Below are 23,268 nucleotides of genomic sequence, written 5' to 3' on the forward strand. Positions count from 1 at the left end.
CATACCCGAACCAAAGAAGTGTTTCCAGATTTGGTACGTGGGATTAGATAGCGATTCCAATATTCAGTGATTTGTTTCCGTTCATCTTCATTAGTTCTCCTCCGTTTAGATGTTTCACTCACAGTGTATTTAAGCATATAGCTATCCTCAGCAATTTTATTCTTAGAAGGAGAAAAACCTCCATGAAACTTATGAACATCTTGCATCGTAAGCTGATTACACTTAAAAACTTGATTAGAATGAAGACACTGTCTTAGTCTTGGCAAAGTCTTTGACGTGTAGAGCTTCCAATTCTCTATTGTCTTTTTTAATTTATCTGGATACTTTACACGTTCCTTCCTTTGTTCTACTCGCATGGAGTTATCTTCGGTCCTTCCATAACCTGTTGCTCAGTAGTTTGAGGTTTCTCCACTGGTTAACCACAAAGGCTATCAACTTTTAGGCCTATAACACTGCCTGTACAGTACACTTTTAAAACAAGACGCTCACTTTAAACCCAGAAGAACACTTACAAACAGCCTAATTTCAATTATTGGTTAGAATTTTGACAACAAAAACTAGCGAAAACGCCATGGTGAACACAAAACAAGCACCAACTTCACAATAAACAAGAAACGTAGCGTATTGTCAACAGGAAGCAAAACTTAGCTTCAGCCGACCGCCGGTTCTACCACAACACGTTTCACTGGAAAAATACCCTATTCCTTAAAATGGATGGTAGTTTCACTGTGAGTAAGGGTCACTTCTGAAAAAAACTGACACACTACTTAGAAAAAGGCAAAGGATATAGGTAATTTTGTTAAAAAATTGACGTCAGATGAGTCGGCCATGTTGGATTGTATAAGGGACATTCTAAAACTAAGTAGGCATATTTTAGGATTTTATTATTAAATTTTAATGGTTCGAAGGACGTTTTGAACTTAAACCATAGTTTAATATGATGCAAAAAAAGTTTGATGAATGCTATGGTAACAATAACTCAATTTCTACAAAAATTGGGTAAAAGATGTTTTGGAAATGAGCAGCTAATATAACTATATCAGCAAAAATACCTTGGCTAAATTTTACGTTAAAGTTATGAAAAGAAATCATTAATTAATTTTTCCGAGCTAACTGCCTTGTATAAGAATGGTCACTGAACCTACAAGCAGAGAAAAACATAAGAAGAAAGAGAGCCTTTGTGATAAAAATACACTTTAACTATAAAAAATATTTTAGGCCGAGCACTTTTGAAAATCGGCGAAGTGGGATGCATGCGAACAGTGAACCTAGCTGAATCCATGTTTTCATGTGCACCTAGGATTTGAGAGTTAAATATTTCATTTTTGGAATGATTTTATAAAGATGGAGATTATCAGTGCCAAAACACATCAATTCTCCTGACAATGAAAAACGTGAAATGTCATACACAAGTTTCCAACATAACAGTTGAAGTTGGCTTTGTCAAATCACACATCAATGTTCTCTACGTTCTATGAAGTTTTCTGGGGCACATATGTAGCACTACATACAAATTACGTTCAGGTCAGTAGAATCACTAAGGTGTGTAGTAACGTTTCAATTGTCTAATGTGTAAGAACGCACCATTAGTTACTTCAGACGTTATTGGAATAAAGAAGATGGTGATTTAATATGATTTTCGTGAAACGCATACACTATAAATACACACTGGCCCATTTGATAGCTCACAGCCTTCTAGGCATCAGCCGCATAGTCCATGGTATTTCTCTCCAAGTTCTGAAAGCTTTTCACTATATGCTAGCACTAGATAGATGCTGAGATATAGAAGTTCCAACGCTCGAAACTTCATATTACGTTAGTGGGACATATGTGCCCCATCAACCACGGAAGGGTTAATGGACAAGTGTCCTTTCAACACTGCATAAATTAGTGATGGGATGGAGGAGGACTGCTATCCTTATTCCAAAAACGAAGTAGTGCATCGCAATTACAAATTGCGGAAAATGGACTTAGGCCTCTTTACCTCAAGCCTACCGTATTCATGTATCTTTTTGTTACTGGGAAAAACAATTGTACGTTGATGATGTACAAAACTCAGTTTCTGGTTTATTAAAATCATCTGCTATGTTTAGGAGGACTCTATCTTTTTATGTGTATGAACCATCTAAAATAGGAAACTATTGTTGTATCCATTGTGGATGGTGAACGGCGACTGTGATTTAAATTGGATATTTATATGGGCATAACCAGTCACAGTTCTGAATTTTTGATAAGATTCATTCTGCACCATTAGCTAGTTTTCAGGTCATTGGTTTCACATTCACTCACACTAGACCAACTAAATACTGTGTATGCATGTGTGTACAATCTGCAAAATGTACATAACCATAAGAATTTGCCATACCACACCTCCTTCCGTGACCACACTTCCATCTGATGATGAGCCTCCAGTGGCTTGAAAACTAGTTAACGGTACAGACAAAGAATTACATCAAACTTAAGAAAAAGGAAAACGGGACATTATACTCAAATAAATCGCCAACAGAAATACTGTAACTTATATGCAGATGAAGTAGACACTTGACTTACATTACTGTGAATCCCTTTACCAAAACTGCGAAAACAATTTATCGATATCTGCGACAATTGGGTGTCAGGAGCAGAGGTTTATCCCTCTCATCTATCATCGTACATGCAGGGGATGGACCAGCCGGAGTTATCTTCACTTTGTACACACAGGAGATGCGCTGGCCAGACGAATCTCTACCATACAGGGAATGGGCTACCCACACTGACATCATCGTAGTACATACTGAAGATACGCTGTACTACAGCGTACAAACGGTGGATGGACTTGCCGTTACTGACCTTCATGGAGTGCGCCTGCGAGCGTCGCAGGGATCCGGTGGGCTGCCGCGGGAAGCCGAGCCCAACGCGCGCCGCCGCCGCCACTGCCACCGCCGCCCCCGCCGCCCCCGCCTTGCCGGCCTTCCCCAGGCCTCCGCCGGCACTGCCGCTGCTGCCTGCGCTACTCGTCGTCGCAGAGCTCACGGAAGACACACCTGCCGAAAAACACACCGTATGTACAGCATCTACGATTAACAATGCTCAGTTTATAAGTGGTTTCAGATAGAGCAGAATCTTCAGGTTGGAAATCCTATTTAGATCAGCAAAGCATTCCTCTCAATTTTTACATGCTTTTTGCATCTTTTGCTGAACATCCAGTTACTACCTCCAAATACCATAAATAGAAAAAAAATGGTCAACTAGTTGTGATGTAATTACCCTAATCAACTAGTTACCTACAGAAAGCTTATCTTCAATAAATGAGACTGAATGTACGGTATTTAAACGGTGGAGCCTTTACAACATGAACACTCAACAGAATTATTTAAAAGCTGTATGACATGTATAAAGCTATAATGAGCAGCAATTTTGTGAGTAGAACCTTGTTCTCCATAAAATTAACTAAAAAACCACATAGCACAGTTGAGTGATTAATTTTTACAAAATGTATTAATCAATTTCTTCCAAAGAATTTTATATTTTGCAAAGGGAATTTGCAACAAATTTACCAAGAGGTATTCGAAGATTAAATATATTAAACTGGTTCTCTACTAAGAGGCCTCGCTTTAATCAGCAGAAGAGCTATTATTGGCAGACAACTACAGTTTCTTCTTTAAGTTTTGGTATAGCTCCTAAGGCAATTGATCGAATGGTGCCTTTGAAAGCAGCTGGTCGATTTCCTCCTCTCCCCTACATGTCCAAACTAACATGGTGCTCCGTTTCGAATGACTTCGTAGTAGATGTCACGTCATACCTGCATTTGTCGTCGATTAAGTGCCTTGGTTTTTGTTTGACTAAAATCAAAAATCTATTACTTACAAAATATCTATGAAGGAGGACAGTTACCCAAAAGCGGAACATTGTTGTAATCAGACTACTTTACACAAAAGCAACAAATACAAGACATGAAGTCTATAGAGTTATCATCTTCCTCTTCGTAATGTACAAGGTATTCACCACAAGTATTATCAAGAACAAAGGAAAGGCTTTAAATTTTAATCAGGTAAAGAAAAAAGCTGACTTTAGAAATAACAGAATGGAGAAATGAGTATGAATTACCATATCGTCTGGGATTCTCAGAGAAAGTTTTTGATTGAATCTGAAAACAGTCTGTACTGACAGTCCTTAACTTAAAAAAAATATTGACTTGGGGTGCGTTAATACATTGAAGATACTCGTACTTCAATTCTACAGCTTACATTAGTCATACGACTGCAGTGAAATTCTGAACACAAAGAGGAGAGTGAAGAAGATTCCGTATCGTTGAAATTGTGCTCAGTAAGCTTCAGATCCTTATCCTGGGAAAATGAAGAAGGATTACGTGATATGGAACATACCTGTATTAATTTCGTTTTGATGAAGACGTTCTATTGTCTGCTTCTACTGCAGGTTAACTTCACCAATGAATAGATGAACTTCTTTGAGAAAAATTGACAGCACACTAGAAAATCTGTTACACAAAACTACAGTAAAATATAATTTACATATAAAAAAAAACTGCAGCAACTTAATACTGAACTTAAATAACGATTTGATGACTAGGATAAAAGTATCTCGCATCCTTTGTATAAAATAAATTGAATTTTCAGGACGAAAATTCCAGTGAATCTTAAACGGGTAATTTTTACTGAGTTTGTGTTACCAGTTTTGACTGGTGAAAGATATAGAGGAGGCGTTCATCCGTATATGGCTGATGATGATTCTGATGATGATGATGTATCAGTAACCTTACATTCAGCACATTAAATGGGAAGGGGAAAGCGGATAAACAATGAGAAAATTTGTGAGGAAATGTTTTACTCAGTATCGTAGATTTTCATATAAATTTATCTCTACTGGGATCTACCTAATTATTATTTTATTTGGTATTGGTAGCACGTATTATTAGATTTTGCTTCTCTCTTGAATGTAAGTATATATATTTGAGAGACTGTTGCTTGTACTGTTTCTGGGATCGTGGCGTTGGCAGTTTCCTTATTAGTTTCATGATACTGCACTAGGAATTCTCGTTTGAGAGTGTCTTTACGCGTTCGGCTGACGTGACTACACCAACACCTCAGTTCGGATAAGTGGTCAGGATCTTCTTGAATGAATTGTAGCAGAATTTCGTGAAATAAAATGATTCATTGAATGCTTCACTATTCGAGGAAATTTGTATGTGTTAGGCCAAGCAAGTCGACTAACTGTCTCATATGATATCTGTATACATAGCTATTACAAGAGTAATAGACACTATGTGCTCAGAAGTATCTGGACACCTATTAGTGGCCAATCATGCTGGATACGACCAACCTTCGCCTTTAAGGCGTATTGAATTGTGCTGTTCTTTCAGTGAGATATTTGAATATGTTTCGAGGAATGGTAGTCCTTCCTTCTTTAAAAACCGAAACAAGAAAAGGTAGTTCAGTTGAACGCTAGGATCTGCAGCGGAGTCGACGTTCTAGCTCACATCAAAGCCTTTCAAGTGATTTCGGGGAGTCCTCTTGTCTTTCACCATAGGAGTGCTTGATTTCGGTGAGTCGCCTTGTCTCTCGCTATTCTTGTAATTCTCAACAAATCACTAATATTCACACTGCCCTCTTGCAAGAACGCATACCACCTGGATACTGTTACACTCCCTGCAATCGTCTCTATACAAGTTGCGTGTCCTGCGAACTGCACTCGGTTTATACACTTGTGAGTTAACGAGCATTTCGCTGTCATTTAAGTATACAGCCGAAATAGTCAGCCTTCGGGAATTGTGAAACGAACCCTATCGTCCAGGACCGGATGTCATAGAGGGCGCAGATTCACTACGAGATGGGGAAACTCACAGGCGTCTATTATCTATTGAGGCCTAAGCGCTGCAGTGTGCGAGTGAGACAGACGAGAACCTACGTCATAGGGAAACCCAGTAGAAGGCTTTTGTGGCCAAGGAGATGTAGCAGTGTTAAATGTGGTGCACCTAAGATCGGCCATAAAGGGAAACATTTATGAACACTATGTAATTCTGTAGTAGTGCAGGGAATGAAGCCACAGTAATTTTAATCTACCATCCTTCATAAAATTTCATGGTGATCCCAATACAACTTGAATATTGATCATATCTATAATAGTTTAGGATTTACTGTTAAAGTGGAATAACAAGTTTTGTACAAAGACCTGAATGTTAAAATCTGAACACTTTGAGCGATCTTAATGATCGACATTTCATATAGAAGCGCACCATTAAAATGACAAATGTTGTAAATATCAACTCTGTAACTTCATTTGTATTTAAACAAATGAAGTTACAGAGTATTGGGATACAGTAGATTTAAATTACCAGTACTTGCAGTTAAGCATCAGATCATCATTTCCTCCACACAAAACACATTGAACCATGACAGCATGCCACCTTATTGATTCATTAGGTTATGGAATATTTGTTGTAAAGTTTAGTGGATAATAGTTACTTTTGTTCTTTATTTACATATCAGAAAGCACACTGGTGCAAGGCTACTGGCCGTGCTATTCAAAGCTAAGAAGGAAATTGTATTGCTTTTATGTAAAAGAATTTAATGTTTATTATGTAATGGATATTATTGTTACTTTATTTAGCACGGGAAAGTGGTCAAGCTTTGATTATTTAAACATGTTAAAATATGAAATAATGTAGAATAAGCTGTAGCCAATCAGATGGACGGCTTCAGGAAAGGGAACTGCACAAGTCAGTTGAGCTAAGATGTTCGGTGCGCGGGACACGCTGTCGGAGACGGGCAGAGGGGAGTTCTGGTCAAGACACCAAAGTGGATAGTTCGGCTGGAGACACAAAAGTGGACAGTTCTGGCGTAGATACCGAAAGGCACAGTCCTGGTGGAGACGCGAAAGCGGACTGTCGGTCTTTAGGCAGCTAGGAAGTGAAACGACATAGAAAATTTCGCGTTGTGTGGTATCCGCCCATGAACCATGGACCTTGCCGTTGGTGGGGAGGCTTGCGTGCCTCAGCGATACAGATAGCCGTACCGTAGGTGCAACCACAACGGAGGGTTATCTGTTGAGAGGCCAGACAAACGTGTCGTTTCTGAAGAGGGGAAGCAGCATTCTCAGTAGTTGCAAGGCAACAGTCTGGATGATTGACTGATCTGGCCTTGTAACAATAACCAAAACGGCCTTGCTGTGCTGGTACTGCGAACGGCTGAAAGCAAGGGGAAACTATTGCCGTAATTTTTCCCGAGGGCATGCAGCTTTACTGTATGATGATGGCGTCCTCTTGGGTAAAATATTCCGGAGGTAAAATAGTCCCCCATTCGGATCTCCGGGCGGGGGCTACTCAAGAGGATGTCGTTATCAGCAGAAAGAAAACTGGCGTTCTACGGATCGGAGCGTGGAATGTCAGATCCCTTAATCGGGCAGGTATGTTAGAAAATTTAACAAGGGAAATGGATAGGTTAAAGTTAGATATAGTGGGAATTAGTGAAGTTCAGTGGCGGGAGGAACAAGACTTCGGTCAGGTGACTACAGGGTTATAAACACAAAATCAAATAGGGGTAATGCAGGAGTAGGTTTAATAATGAATAGGAAAATAGGAATGTTGGTAAGCTACTAGAAACAGCATAGTGAACGCATTATTGTGGCCAAGATAGATACGAAGCCCACACCTACTACAGTAGTACAAGTTTATATGCCAACTAGCTCTGCAGATGACGAAGAAATTGAAGAAATGTATGATGAAATAAAAGAAATTATTCAGATAGTGAAGGGTGATGAAAATTTAATAGTCATGGGTGACTGGAATTCGGCAGTAGGAAAAGGGAGAGAAGGAAACGAAGTAGGTGAATATGGATTGGGGCTAAGAAATGAAAGAGGAAGCCGCCTGGTAGAATTTTGCACAGAGCACAACTTAATCATAGCTAATACTTGGTTTAAGAATCATGAAAGAAGGTTGTATACTTGGAAGAACCCTGGAGATACTAAAAGGTATCAGATAGATTATGTAATGGTAAGACAGAGATTTAGGAACCAGGTTTTAAATTGTAAGAGATTTCCAGGGGCAGATGTGGACTCCGACCACAATCTATTGGTTATGCCCTGTAGATTAAAACTGAAGAAACTGCAAAAAGGTGGAAATTTAAGGAGATGGGACCTGGTTAAACTGAAAAAACCAGAGGTTGTACAGAGTTTCAGGGAGGACATAAGGGAAAAATTGACAGGAATGGGGGAGAGAAATACAGTAGAAGAAGAAGAATGGATAGCTTTGAGGGATGAAGTAGTGAAGGCAGTAGAGGATAAAGTAAGTAAAAAGACGAGGACTAGTAGAAATCGTTGGGTAAAAGAAGAAATATTGAATTTAATTGATGAAAAGAGAAAATATAAAAATGCAGTAAATGAAGAAGGCAAAAAGGAATACAAACGTCTCAAAAATGAGATCGACAGGAAGTGCAAAATGGCTAAGCTGGGATGGCCAGAGGACAAATGTAAGGATGTAGAGGCTTATCTCACTAGGGGTAAGATAGATACTGCCTACAGGAAAATTAAAGAGACCTTTGGAGATAAGAGAACCACTTGTATGAACATGAAGAGCTCAGATGGAAACCCAGTTCTAAGCAAAGAAGGGAAAGCAGAAAGGTGGAAGGAGTATGTAGAGGGTCTATACAAGGGCGATGTACTTGAGGACAATATTATGGAAATAGAAGAGGATGTGGATGAAGATGAAATGGAAGATACGATACTGTGTGAAGAGTTTGACAGAGCACTGAAAGACCTGAGTCGAAACAAGGCCCCCGGAGTAGACAACATTCCATTGGAACTACTGACGGCCTTGGGAGAGCCAGTCCTGACAAAACTCTACCATCTGGTGAACAAGATGTATGAAACAGGCGAAATACCCGCAGACTTCAAGAAGAATATAATAGTTCCAATCCCAAATAAAGCAGGTGTTGACAGATGTGAAAATTACCGAACAATCAGTTTAATAAGCCACAGCTGCAAAATACTAACACGAATTCTTTACAGACGAATGGAAAAACTAGTAGAAGCCGACCTCGGGGAAGATCAGTTTGGATTCCGTAGAAGTGTTGGAACACGTGAGGCAATACTCACCTTACGACTTATCTTAGAAGAAAGATTAAGGAAAGGCAAACCTACATTTTTAGCATTTGTAGACTTAGAGAAAGCTTTTGACATGTTGATTGGAATACTCTCTTTCAAATTCTAAAGGCGGCAGGGGTAAAATACAGGGAGCGAAACGCTATTTACAATTTGTACGGAAACCAGATGGCAGTTATAAAAGTCGATGTACATGAAAGGGAAGCAGTAGTTGGGAAGGGAGTAAGACAGGTTAGTAGCCTCTCCCCGATGTTGTTCAACCTGTATATTGAGCAAGAAGTAAAGGAAAAAAAAAGAAAAATTCGGGGTAGGTATTAAAATCCATGGAGAAGAAATAAAAACTTTGTGGTTCGCCGATGACATCGTAATTCTGTTAGAGACAGCAAAGGACTTGGAAGAGCAGTTGAATGGAATGGATAGTGTCTTGAAAGGAGGATATAAGATGAACATCAACAAAAACAAAACGAGGATAATGGAGTGTAGTCGAATTAAGTCGGGCGCTGCTGAGGGAATTAGATTAGGAAATGAGACACTTAAAGTAGTAAAGGAGTTTTGCTATTTGGGGAGCAAAATAACTGATGATGGTCGAAGTAGAGAGGATATAAAATGTAGACTGGCAATGGGAAGGAAAGCGTTTCTGAAAAAGAGAAATTTGTTAACGTCGAGTATAGATTTAAGTGTCAGGAAGTCATTTCTGAAAGTATTTGTATGGAGTGTAGATATATATGGAAGTGAAACATGGACGATAAATAGTTTGGACAAGAAGAGAATAGAAGCTTTCGAAATGTGGTGCTACAGAAGAATGCTGAAGATTAGATGGGTAGATCACGTAACTAATGAGGAGGTATTGAATAGAATAGGGGAGAAGAGGAGTTTGTGGCACAACTTGACCAGAAGAAGGGATCGGTTGGTAGGACATGTTCTGAGGCATCAGGGGATCACCAATTTAGTATTGGAGGGCAGTGTGGAGGGTAAAAATCGTAGAGGGAGATCAAGAGATGAATACACTAAGCAGATTCAGAAGGATGTAGGTTGCAGTAGGTGGGAGATGATGAAGCTTGCACAGGATAGAGTAGCATGGAGAGCTGCATCAAACCAGTCTCAGGACTGAAGACCACAACAACAACAACAGTCTCTCAGCGGTGAGCAGCCGCGCACCTGGTGTGAACTCTAACTTTTCGTGTAAATATCGAGGTGGAGTATTGGACTTGTGTTTCGTGATGAGATTGTGAATGATCGAACTGTGTCAAATGGATACGCCCTCGAGGGTAATAGTACTTCTAAATACGACCACTTTCGCTATTAGTTTGCTTTCTGAATAAACATCCATACAACCAAATCGCAACTGTTTGGCCTACATCATTTTTGGGTCGTTAATTTAGTTCCATATTGTTATTACTGTTATTAAATGTTATATGAACTTCGTGTTTCGCAAACTTGCTATCAGCCAGAGAATTTAACCAAAGGCTCAGAAGTGTCTAATTTAGGGCTTGTAATGCGACACGTGCGGTTCAACCCCTAGACGAGTTTGAGCCAAGACGTTTCGACGAAAAGGAACCGCATGTGAGCCCGAATATCTATGGGATGTTAGCTCGCACCCTTTGGCTGAAAAGTATGGATCTACACTTCGCTGATCTTCAGAATTTCACGACACTATCATGTGTCCCATGTTCGTTTTGTAGTTCCGGCTTCAGTAGAGCTGCACATGAAAACAAAATACTCCCTGTAGCGCAAAGGTGAAACATTTAAACATGCCAGGTGCAGTTCCAAGTAAGAAAAAAATTATGTGCGTTACTTTTCGATACAAAGTAAGAGCATATGGACTATCAGACCAATTGTGTGATTGGATTGAAGAGCTTCTAGATAACAGAACGCAATGGAGAGAAGTCTTCCGAAGTAAGAGTGATTTCAGGTGTGCCGCAGGGGAGTGTCATAGGACCGTTGCTATTCACAATATACATAAATGACCTGGTGGATGACATCGGAAGTTCACTGAGACTTTTTGCGGATGATGCGGTGGTGTATCGAGAGGTTGTAACAATAGAAAATTGTACTGAAATGCGGGAGGATATGCAGCGAATTGATGCATGGTGCAGGGAATGGCAATTGAATCTCAATGTAGATAAGTGTAATGTGCTGCGAATACATAGAAAGATAGATTCCTTATCATTTAATTACAAAATAGCAGGTCAGCAAGTGGGAGCAGTTAATTCCATAAATTATCTGGGAGTACGCATTAGGAGTGATTTAAAATGAAATGATCATATAAAGTTGATCGTCGATAAAGCAGATGCCAGACTGAGATTCATTGGAAGAATCCTAAGGAAATGCAAACCGAAAACAGAGGAAGGAGCGACGCTCAGTAGCTCGGTACGGGCTTTTGTTGAAGTTTTGAGAACATACCTTCACCGAGGAGTCAAGCAGTATATTGCTCCCTCCTACGAAGAGACCATGAGGATAAAATCAGAGAGATTAGAGCCCACACATAGGCATACCGACAATCCTTCTTTCCACGAAAGAGACTGAAATAGAAGCGAGAACCGATAGAGGTACTCAAGGTACCCTCAGCCAGATACCGTAAGGTAGATCGTCTCTCGTGTCCTGTATTTTCAGTGATCTGGCGCCCAGCTAATAAGACAGGATTGGCACTACATAATTTTTCGCCTGACTGGGGCCTCGCAGAAGCAGTCCGAGGAGTACGGGATAGGGTAGAGCGGCCACTGACCTGAGAGGGAAGACGAGCCCGATGTCATGGAGTAGAGCGACTCGGAGTTGGGCACGGAGCTGCCGACCGAGTACTGCGACGCGGAGCTGGGCATGACGCCCCAGGGCAGGCCGGCGCCGTAGGCCGCTGGGTGCTGCTGCTGCTGGTGCTGCGGCTGCTGCTGTGGGTGGTGCGGGTGGTGGTGGTGATGGTGGTGGTGGTGCAGCGAGCCGGAGCCGCCCCCGCCACCACCGCCGCTCTGCTTGAGGCGCAGGATCTTGGCCCTGCAGATGACGCAGCGCAGCGGCAGCAGGCGCTGCGAGACCGCCATCTGGATGGTCTTGACGAAGCACTTGCGGCACACCACCCGGTGCCCACATGGCGACGTCTGCATCGTCGCCTTGGCGTTCACGCAGATCACGCACTGTCCAACACAAGCGAAATGACACAATCAAAAGCTGATCAAGAGTCAGAGGCCATCCGTCTCAAGTTTCTGATACTCATCTCCTGCACACGTACCAGAACACACTATGAGCAGTTAACTAAGGCGTCCAACATTTTGAAAGACGTATAGAGTTTCAGGATTGTACTCCATGAAGTTAAAGGAGAGAGTGGTGCGTTATTGTTGTCTGGGACACCTCAAGAGGTAGACTGAGACGCAAAAAGGCAAAAGTTTTTCTTTGCCAGCGCACAGTGCTCGATTTCCTAGCACTCTGTGAAAGTCGTGTCTTAGGTACTACCACTTCAGTGTAGTGAATAATTAGTGCGTGTGTTATCTCATGTAACAATGAACGAGAGGGTGATACTCGATTTGGCACACAATCTCTTCCTCTACAATAACACCAAGGGGACTGTTGAGCTTAATGTTCCCATCTGACAGAAAAATAATCACCACCATGTCACAAATGTCACACGAGCTCACTCCAAGAAACTGCGGACAGGTTTGAAATTTAATTGATTAATCTGGGGCAATGTAAATACTGGCCGCGAATATTCCTTCCGCTACTTGGATTAGTAAAAAAGGGATGAAAATTATAGTTTAACATCTCCCCCACACCGGTGGCAAACACGAAGCACAAACTCGGATTAGTTAAGAAGTGGGTGAGAAAATTAGGACTGTTGGTGCCTGTCGTTTAAATATTGATGAAATTTGTCCACAGTCTGTCATGTTCGTGACTCCGTATAGAGTTTGACGTGCTAAAGTTACCTTGAAAAAACTTATCTATGGCCTGCTGGAAGGACGACGGTTCAAATTAAGAATTTTATTTCATTTCAGTTCCCTCATTCTTTATTCTATAGTAGAGGCTTCGGTCAAGAATATCATCACAACGACCGGGAGAGCGGTGTGCTGACCCCATGCCCCTCCTATCCGCATCCTCCTCTGAGGATGACACGGCGGTCGGATGCTCCCGGTAGGCCACTCGTGGCCTGAAGACGGAGTGCAATCTTTAACGTAAGTTTCTCCCCATCACGTGAAAGAAAGTGTTACTTCAGACGTGACAGAGAGCTGCTTGCATGAGGCAGATGACAGAACCACTGGCGTGTTTAAACTCCAACGAAAAGTTCTCCCTATCTTTCGACAGAGAGAGCAAGATCTGGACATGAGATAAAAATGCAGGGCGGAAAAGGGACAGAAAAATGAATAGCCTTGCGCGGCCAATGATTGGAGTGTTTCACGTACACCGGATATCTCTACCCCTCCCCCCTCTACCTGCGAATGAGAGCAGTTTTAGGGACGACGAAGACGACCAGTGGTGAAAGAGACAGAGGGGTGCAAAGTTGGCCCGCATCTCGTGGTCGGGGGGTAGCGTTCTCGCTTCCCACGCCCGGGTTCCCGGGTTGGATTCCCGGCGGGTTCAGGGATTTTCTCTGCCTCGTGATGGCTGGGTGTTGTGTGCTGTCCTTAGGTTAGTTAGGTTTAAGTAGTTCTAAGTTCTAGGGGACTGGTGACCATAGACGTTAAGTCCCATAGTGCTCAGAGCCATTTGAACCATTTTGATGCAAAGTTGTAAGCCTTCCGACGGTTGGAATTTTAAGATCTAATGAGCTTTTACCCTCTCGGATTGCATGAGAAACTAACTATCGCGAAGAGCCATTGTGTTGGAGGGACCATACTTTGCCTTGTAACGTTTTGGTAATCATTCATTGTTTGTGATCTTGTTTTAGCTGTTCACGTGTTTTGTCTAGCTGATCACGTCTTACGAAATAGAGATTATTTGTGACACAGGCGAATATCCTCTCACTGATGCTGAAACAAACCGCTAGTCTCCTCCAACCGACCTTCCGGCACTTAACAATTAAAATTGTTTCCGTTCACTATGTTCAGCTATTAATAATTGGGCCGAGATTTAATAGCTCCTTCTAATTTCTAAGGCAGCATGGAAGGAAACTGGACTGGAGGTGAATGCAGATTTTTATCATTACCTTCACCTTACCCCACTAGAAGTTATTTTAAACACGTTAGTTCTTTCAGTTCAGTTTTCCTACCACAATGGGTATTAAAAACGGAAAAATAAGCACTCAATGGGCAGTGCCCCTTCAGAGTAACACCCCGGCAATGCGGCTTTGGGAAAACATTGGTAAACTAAATCGGGGTTGCCAGACGCCGATCTGAAACATCATCCTCATCAATAAGAGTTCAGTCGCACCGTAACGTGATTAAAACCATAACATGAATCGATCGCCACCTCACAGGAGTGTGTTAGCGACTTCGCATTCAATGGCGGGCGATAATGTTAATAGTCCTGTGGCATTGGTATCGCATCATTCTCCCAGAAGATTACGAAATGACATTTCTAATTTGTTGTTGAGCATCTCTTCTGGGAAGTGGATGGATGAACACTATGTTGCACTGTTAAATTATCAGTAATTTCGAGACTCACGAGAGAGATGAACGATAATGGCTCACATGGCTCTGAGCACTATGATGAACGATAATGCTCAAAAGTCGGAACCTGCAGTCACTTGCAGATAAACGACATTTATCGTGCGGAAGTGTACTTAGAAAGTGAGGAATGTAGGTATATTAAACAGCCCCCTACCAATCAATTCTGTTGAGACAAAGAGATAGAAATCAGACTACTCTGAGTCGCACAGAGGTTTTCAAGCAGTCTTTCTTTCCGTGTTCCATAGGAAGAAACCTTGATATGCGCACAGTGGAAAGCACCCTCTACCAAGCACTCCATACAGGTTCGCAGAGTTTAGTTGTTACTGAAGTCGTGTAATGTAATTAGGTGAAACACTTGCCTGGCGACATATTGTTATGCGTGAGAACAAAGCCTCAAATTAAGGATAGTGGTAAAATGGAATTATGGGTTTGCAGAGGCCTCTGACACCACGAGTACTTCCAGACCTATTGCTAATTAAAGACTATTTTTCAGTATCACGCTTTGAAATTATTTACTCTGTTAATAAAATTGGTGCAGCCGTCGGCGTAGTGTCCACAGACAGATGTTGGTAAGAGTTGTCTACAAATAACTCCACTTACAGACTAAGATGTAATTAGATGAATGACAAACACTAACTTTACTTAACAAAGGTTTATTCAGCACTAGCACATACAAGAGCGCGGAGCGAACTGCCTGCGGCCAGAACACATACAGCATATATACAGCTGCAGAACATTTTAGAATGTACTCGAGCCGAAAATAAAAACTGTACAGTCCAGGTGGGCTTTGAACTCACGACCCTCCTTGGAAACAGTTTAGTATCATAACAACTACACCACGGTGCTACTCAGATTGTTCTGCGACAATATGTTTGTTTAGCTGAAGAGGAGGCCGTCACTAACTTTCAAATTTAATTACTTTTTTGAAGGTACGTAATTAACAGTATGTTACACAAAGCAGAATGCGCTATTATGAATGCACACTTATTACAACAAATATAGATGTCTTTGCTTTATATAAAATGAGGAACAAAGTAAGATCACGCTAAATGCGTGTTTTGACTTCAGTCACTCGGTTAAACCCGACTGGTCGTACAATTCGCTGCACTATGCACATATGACTGAGAGTGACAGATAATTAAGTGAAGTTTAATTCAGGTGTCTGTTCACTACTGTAATCTGAAATCAGCCTTACATCAGACGTATTTAGGAATATTCTCAGGTGTTTTCGATTAACAATATTTTCAGTAAAAAATGCGAGGCTACACGGAAACCCATTTGACACAGATGAGCCACAATCGTTAAATACTTATCCGTGTACTGCGTCCCACTGCCGTTAATAAAACAAATTTTATTTTATTCGAGAACGCCAGATAGGAGCAAAAGCGTTGTAGGCGTAGATGCAGAAGTTGTTGCTTTGTTACATATTTATGTGACGGGGATTCATATACTGGTCAAATAAACACCATGTAGCTCACAGAATAATCACTGTGAAGCGAAAAATATTTTACGTTTATTTGCTTATTGGCTGACGAGTCCGGTATTGCCGTAGTATTCACTTTGCCAATTTTCTGTTGGAAGCTAAACTAAAAAATGGCTGTGTTTGTAGAGCTATATCGGAGTATTTCATTTCCATATATTCGTGAAAACATGCTTGAAATTGTGAAACAGTTTCTGTACGCCGGGCGCAGTCGTTTCGCAAGCCTATAGGGCGATTTTTTAAACGTTTCTATGGACTGCTTATTCATAGCCCTATAAAGGGCTAATGTTTTTGCACAGCAGTTTACGCTTCATAGTTGAAACCTGTCAAAAGCACTGCTAGGTGTCAGGGATTTCCTAAAGTTGACTCGGCTGTTGGTGTGTCTTAGTAATGAAGAAGAAATGTTTTAACGATTTGTGCATGATGTGGCATTTTTTCGTGCATCTCAGCGTTTATGACGTCATATGTCTTGAGCTACGTGTCGTACAATGCTGCAAAGTTGTATGTACATTTAGCGGCATACTGTCTGCAAAATTTGTTGCGAGCAGAGTTTGTGGCAAAGAATTAATAAATTTAAACGTCATACATAATGAGGCAGTTTTTAAAGCAGCTAGGTGTTTATGACGTCATATCTGCTGAACTGTGTTAGGTAGGTGGCTCTTATCCCCACAGTAATTGGTGTCTGACAATAAGGGATCTGTGTACAAAGTTTGGTTGAAATCAGTCCAGTGGTTTAGCAGGAGGTGCGGATTATACACACACTCACGCATACATCAATTTCTATAATGGATTATGGTGGTAAATTACTATGGGACCAAAACGCTGAGGTCATAGATCCCTAGGCTCATACACTACTTAATCTAACTTACACTAACGTACGCTAAGGACAACACGCACACACCCTTGCCCGAGGGAGGACTCGAACCTCCGATGGGGAGAGCTGCACGAACTGTGGCAAGGCGCCCAACCTCAATTTCTATATTTCTATAATATGTATGGATTTAACCAGATAAGATTAGGGCCTCTAAGGCCTGTCTTTCGTCGAATTTGACAGGTTCAGTATTTTTCACATCATAGTTGCCTAAGAAATAATAATAATTTCTATATGACCAGTGGTAGCAATATAGAATTAATAATGATTTGAATGTATGTAGAGACAATATGAATGGATTATACTGACTAAGAACTAATGAAGTTAATACTAGCAGTACTATTACTTTTACTACTACTACTGGTATTGCTACTACAGTTGCTGCTGCTGCATTAATAGTAATAATAATAACAATAATAATAACATTGTTAGCGGTGTTAGTGGCAGATGAAAAATGTAGTGATATTTTCTGACAGGACGAGTTCTGATGGAAAGAAATTTTCGTAGACTGCACCATCTAAGGGTATTGGGAAATGGGGAAGATCTGGTTGGAAAGAAGGAAGTAACTGGGTAACGAGTGGGTGCAGGGACAAAAGTAGACGTAATTGTTACTTCAGTAAGTTTGTCAGCTTTCGAAGCTGGAGATGTTAGTCCCTTATCTGATATAATGAGGGAGGTCATTCCAGAATCTGGCTCCTGAGAATGAAAAGAATTTGAGGAAGCGGCTGAGCGATGGAGTGGGACAGAAAGAATTTGGCTCTGATCGGAACGGAAGTTTCTGCCATCTTGTTTACTCACAAGCCTTAAGATGGAAGAGATATATATGGGGGACGGTGTACGTTAATAAGACAGTAGGGAAGACGGGGTGTACAGTCATCTCTGTACGTGTTATATGGTGAAATAAGACTAAAAAGTAGAACGTCACAAATATATCGAACGTAGGAGTTTATCACCAGTTCTAGGCATCTTGAGCTTTCTTGAGCAAGACCCTGCAGGATAATATCGCTGTAATCAACCATTGGAAGTACACATGGTGCTTGTATAAATTTATTTTGAGGTGAAAACGGAAGAGTTTTTTATACTTTTGTAAGGCACGGAGAAATGATGATGCCTTCTTGCATATTACAACTATGTGCTCAGCCTAATTAATCTTTTCATTATTAGTACTCCTAAGTCCTTTGCTGAGGGAGAGAAGTTGATATTTGTGTCTCATTTAGGATTAAAGACGTAAGGGACGCATGGTTTTCCCGGTAGAGAAGCCTAGAATGAGAAACTAAGACCGCTTGGGTTTTGGAAGGGTTGAGCTTTAACCCTAAATTCTGTACCTATTTTGATAATGCACCCGTATCATTATTGAAATGCTCGATAGCTGTCTACAACTTGATTGCTTTTGCATTTAGGTATAACTGGAGGTTATTTTCAAAGCTGAAACTGGGTATCTAGCATTTTTTCATTGTTTTAGTGACTGTGGCTTGACGACCGTTTTTGGTGTCACACTCCTAGATGACAGTTATGTCGAAATACAAAAGCAACAAGCATACCTGTGGTATTAACAGCAGGAGAAGATTGATGACTCATCACTGACATGCAATGAAACCCTGCGGGACGCCTGATACTATCTGCCTCCATTGTGACGTTAGGGTGTCGGACATGAGACACTGCTAACGAAACCAGTGCACCGCACTTGGCGAGAAATGTTGCCTTCTAAACTGAAGAGGCTAGCAGAGGATAGAGAAGCAAGGATACTTGTATCAAACCAGTCTACTGACTGAAAACCACAATAACAACAACAACAAGTTTAAATTGGTCACCACAAACGGTCGTCAAGCCACAACGCTAAAACCATGAATTTTTTGAAAGGTTTCATAACTAGTTTCAACGCACAGAGTCGTCATTTTCAAAGCTGAAACTGGGTATGTAACACTTCAAAAATTGCATTGACTACCGTTTGTTGGTGTCAAATAAAGATTTTAAATTTCATTAAGTCACACTCCTTGATGACAGTCATGTCTAAATACAAAAGCAACAAGTTCGTCACTAAAAAAAAGAGAAAGCGAAATCAGGATAAAGGAATGTATTAGAATCTAATCAGATAATGCTGAGGGAATGAGGTTAGAAGACGAGACACTTAGAGCAGGCGATGAGTTTTGCTATTTGTGCAGCAAAATAACTGATGGTCAAAGCAGAGAGTATATAAAATGTAGACTGGCAATGGCAAGAAAGGAGTTTCTGAGGAAGAGAATATGAACTTACGTTTTGCTTGTAGTCGTGTATGGAAGTGAAACATGGACCATAAACGGTTTAGACCAGAAGAGAATAGAAACTTTTGAAATATAGTGCTACAGAAGAATACAGAAAATTGGATGTGTACATCATGTAACTAATAAGGAGGTACTGAATGCAGTTCAGGAGACAATAAATTTGTGGCACAACATGACTACACGAAGGGTTATTTGACAGGACAGTTTCTGAGGCATCAATGAATCACCAGTTTACAGTTGGGGGAAAGTGCGTGGAGGGGGGGGGGTTAAAATAGTAGAGGGAGGCCAATAGATGAATACAGCAAGTAGAGTTACAAGAATGTAGGTTTCAATAATTATTTGGAGATGAAGAGGCTTGCACAGGACAGAGTAGTCTTCCTACTGAAGACCAACACCACCACAACAACAACAACAACAACAAGGCGTTCTGCAAGTAAAATGTCGAATTCGACAGTATCAGAGACTTTTCTGAAGTCTGAGAAGATGATGATAGCCTCTTTTCTATTCACAGCAAGCTTTCAGCAATCTGTTATTTCTATTAAAACAAATGTTGTGCTGTGTTGTTTGTAAACCCTGATGACTATTCGTCTAGTACGAAGACTGCTTGTTTCATCCTCTGATTGGTTGTGAAATTACACCCACAGTGAAAATTCAGTGAAGCTTTACATAGATATGCTGTGCAGTGTCTCTAGTATGCCTGTATATAGCGTCACATCGCACTTATCAGTTCTGAGCGCACAGTGAGGACGTAAAGATGCCAAAAAATACAGTGTGAGGTGGCTGCTGAGATATTTCGCCTGATTTCATGCAGCCCACATAGCGTGACTGTCGTGCATTTCCTTCTTCATGACATCGCTCAGCCATACACTGCAGGGAAACGAAGACGACCCTGCACCGTTTTCTATGGGACCTGTTCGTTCAATCACCAGACAACACGGACTTGTCGCCCTCTGATTTTCATCTCTTCGTGCACATGAACACGACAGAGTTTTAACGTGGACAACGAGCTGCAGACCAGCTTAGAGAATTGGGAGAAATCGTAGATGATTGCCTTCGATGAGGATGGTAGGGCCTACTGGAAAGTTAGTACCTTGTTATGACAAAATGTTTAAGTTATAGTGGCAATTATGCAGAGAAGTATCTCGAAGGTGGAGGTAAATGCTACAAATAAAACCCTTTTTGATTTTCCCTGTGGCTTCAAATTCGCGATGATGGAAAGTTCGAAAGTTGGAAAAAAAAGAAAGGGAAAGAAGAGAGGAGAGCAAACACATGGATAATGAGAGGGTGCTGTGGGAACGTTCTTTTTAGGTAATGGCTTGACAGGTCCCCATTTCCAGGCTTCAGGGAAAGATAGGCACACACGATAGAACGTTTTCCCTTCCATTAATGATGAATTCAGTTCGTCGTCAGTTTTACATTTAATGAATAATGAGTGGGCGATTAATAATCGACCAGTGGTTTTCTGCTGAGAGAGAGTGAGTAATTTAGCAGGACACGCGTAAACAAACAGGCAGCAGGCAGCGATAGCTCAGGGTTTGAGCGCTTCATGAAAAACCCAGCGGCTACGCAGTGCGGTGGCGCTGAAAGATTCAGCAGCCCGCAGCGTCGTCCCATCCCCTGGCGGCCGTTTTGTACACGACGGTTGCTGCCGCTGCGGCCCGCTTTGTCACCGATAGCTTGCAACCGGACATTCCTAGTTGGCCAGTCACCACACAGGACCACGGCGGGTGTTATTAAACTCGTGTTTTCACCACTTATCGGTGGGGCTTCTCATCATATGAAGTCCGAAAGTCAAGTTTCCAACTAACACACTCCTTACCTCTCGTTCTATCGAAGAAGGCATCAGGCTAGTTAGTAGTTGGCCGGAGAAAACGTTTGTAATTGGGGAATTAATTATATTTAGCTATATTGAAACGCTGCGGTACGTATTCAAAACTGCTGATCAAAAGAGAAGATAGTCATTTTATTTGTTTATTATTGCTTACAATCTTGACACTAAAGTCCTGGAATTTAATGCGGCTCGTATTTACACATAGCTACGGAAAGTTCCACACAACTGTGGTTAAGCATTTGTTTCCTGATTTAAAGGGCATTTAAATGTTTACAATAATTGGTGAAATTAACTCTATGTAAATAAAAATGTAAATGTTTTTTGTTCAAAATTGTATATATTTGAGAGTTCTTCACCGATGCTTTGAAATCCTGACACAACGTTACATTCGAATGTGCGCGTGTTTAAAAGAGTAATATATACTGTACAAAGGGTGAGTCACATAAGACGTAACAGCCATTTTATTTCCTGAACGATTGCACATATCGAAACTTGGTTGTCGGCAAACGTAAGAGCGTGAAGGGGCACGTATGGCTTTGTTTGGTTAATGTTTTTAGCGCTGGTATCAACGGAGATATTGAAGCAAGTAAGTTTTCTTAATTAGAACGGTATACTTTCATAACTGCATTCGATAGCTCTTGATACGACAGTTACAGTGATGTAGCGTTTGTTAAGGTTGACGTCATAAAAAAATTCGAGAAATATCCCTGAATGTGAGAGCACGGTAGCCGGAAATGGCATTTGCGGTGCAGACACAGTCGTTTCGGACCAGGTTGCGTGGTTATTACTGTATTAAATACATAAATGCTAGAAGGAAGACTTGGTCTGTCTTTTCCTATACGTTGCTGTGTGCTTCTTATAGGTAAAATACATGTTTTTGGACAAACTGCCTCTACCTACATTGCTCTAAATTACATCAAAAGGAATACATTGGTTGAACAAAACATTTTATTGAAAATAATTTGCTGACCACTTGTACACCGCAAAATAAATAGATTTATTTATTTATTTATTGTTCCGTGGGACCAAATTAAGGAGAAGTCTTCATGGTCATGGAACAAGTCAGTACATAAAATTATAACACGGTATTAGAAACAGATAAAATGAAATATAAAAAAAAAAACATATTCAGGTGACAAGTCGTAAGTTTAAATAAAGAAAAATCAACAATTTAACACTGGAATTTGCTTAATTCTTTTAGCTCTTTCAGGAGCTCCTCGACAGAATAGAAGGAGTGAACCATGAGGAAACTCTTCAGTTTAGACTTTAAGAGTTTGGGCTACTGCTAAGATTTTTGAGTTCTTGTGGTAGCTTATTGAAAATGGATGCAGCAGAATACTGCACTCCTTTCTGCACAAGAGTGAAGGAAGTGCATTCCACATGCAGATTTGATTTCTGCCTAGTATTAACTGAGTGAAAGATGGTAACTCTTGGGAATAGGCTAATATTGCTAACAACAAACGACATTAAAGAAAATATATACTGTGAGGGCAATATCCGAATTCCCAGACTATTGAATAGGGGCCGACAAGAGGTTCTCGGACTTACACCACATATAGCTCGAACAGCCCGTTTTTGAGCCAAAAATACCCTTTTTGAATCAGAAGAATTACCCCAAAAAATAATACCATACGACATAAGCGTATGAAAATATGCGAAGCAGACTACTTTTCGTGTTGAAGTGTCACTTATTTCAGATACTGTTCTAATGGTAAATAAAGCAGCATTTAGTTTCTGAACAAGATCCTGGACATGGGCTTTCCACAACAGCTTACTATTTATCCGAACGCCTAGGAACTTGATCTGTCCCATCTCGCTTATAATATGCCCATTCTCCACAAGCCATGTACTTATTTCATGAACTACATTATTTGAAACTGTTTCAGTATTACACACAAGATCCTTCACTGCCAAGCTGGTGTCATCAGCAAACAGAAATATTTTTGAATCACCTGTAATACTGGAAGGCAAATCATTTATATAAATAAGAAAAAAGCAGTGGCCCCAGCACCGACCCTTCGGGAACGCCCCACTTAACAGTGCCCCTTTGGGACTGAACATCACTACCATTCTCAATATTGCGGAGAATTACCTTCTGCTTTCTGTTCTTAAAGTAAGAGGCGAACCAATTGTAAGCTACT

The 23,268-nt window shown here is 40.9% G+C and overlaps 1 protein-coding gene across 1 annotated transcript in view; it reads right to left on the minus strand.

Moving 5' to 3' along the window:
• LOC126335032 (fl(2)d-associated complex component) overlaps nt 1-23,268 on the minus strand; it is a 510,018-nt gene that overhangs the window by 30,033 nt on the left and 456,717 nt on the right. The window contains exons 3-4 of the mRNA XM_049997881.1: nt 11,819-12,221; nt 2,830-3,023 (exon numbers count right to left, since the gene is read on the minus strand). Of these exons, the coding sequence (XP_049853838.1) occupies nt 2,830-3,023; nt 11,819-12,221 (597 nt within the window). The remainder of the gene's footprint in view (nt 1-2,829; nt 3,024-11,818; nt 12,222-23,268) is intronic.

Source organism: Schistocerca gregaria, chromosome 2 (assembly GCF_023897955.1).
Source record: "Schistocerca gregaria isolate iqSchGreg1 chromosome 2, iqSchGreg1.2, whole genome shotgun sequence".
NCBI lineage: Eukaryota > Metazoa > Arthropoda > Insecta > Orthoptera > Acrididae > Schistocerca > Schistocerca gregaria.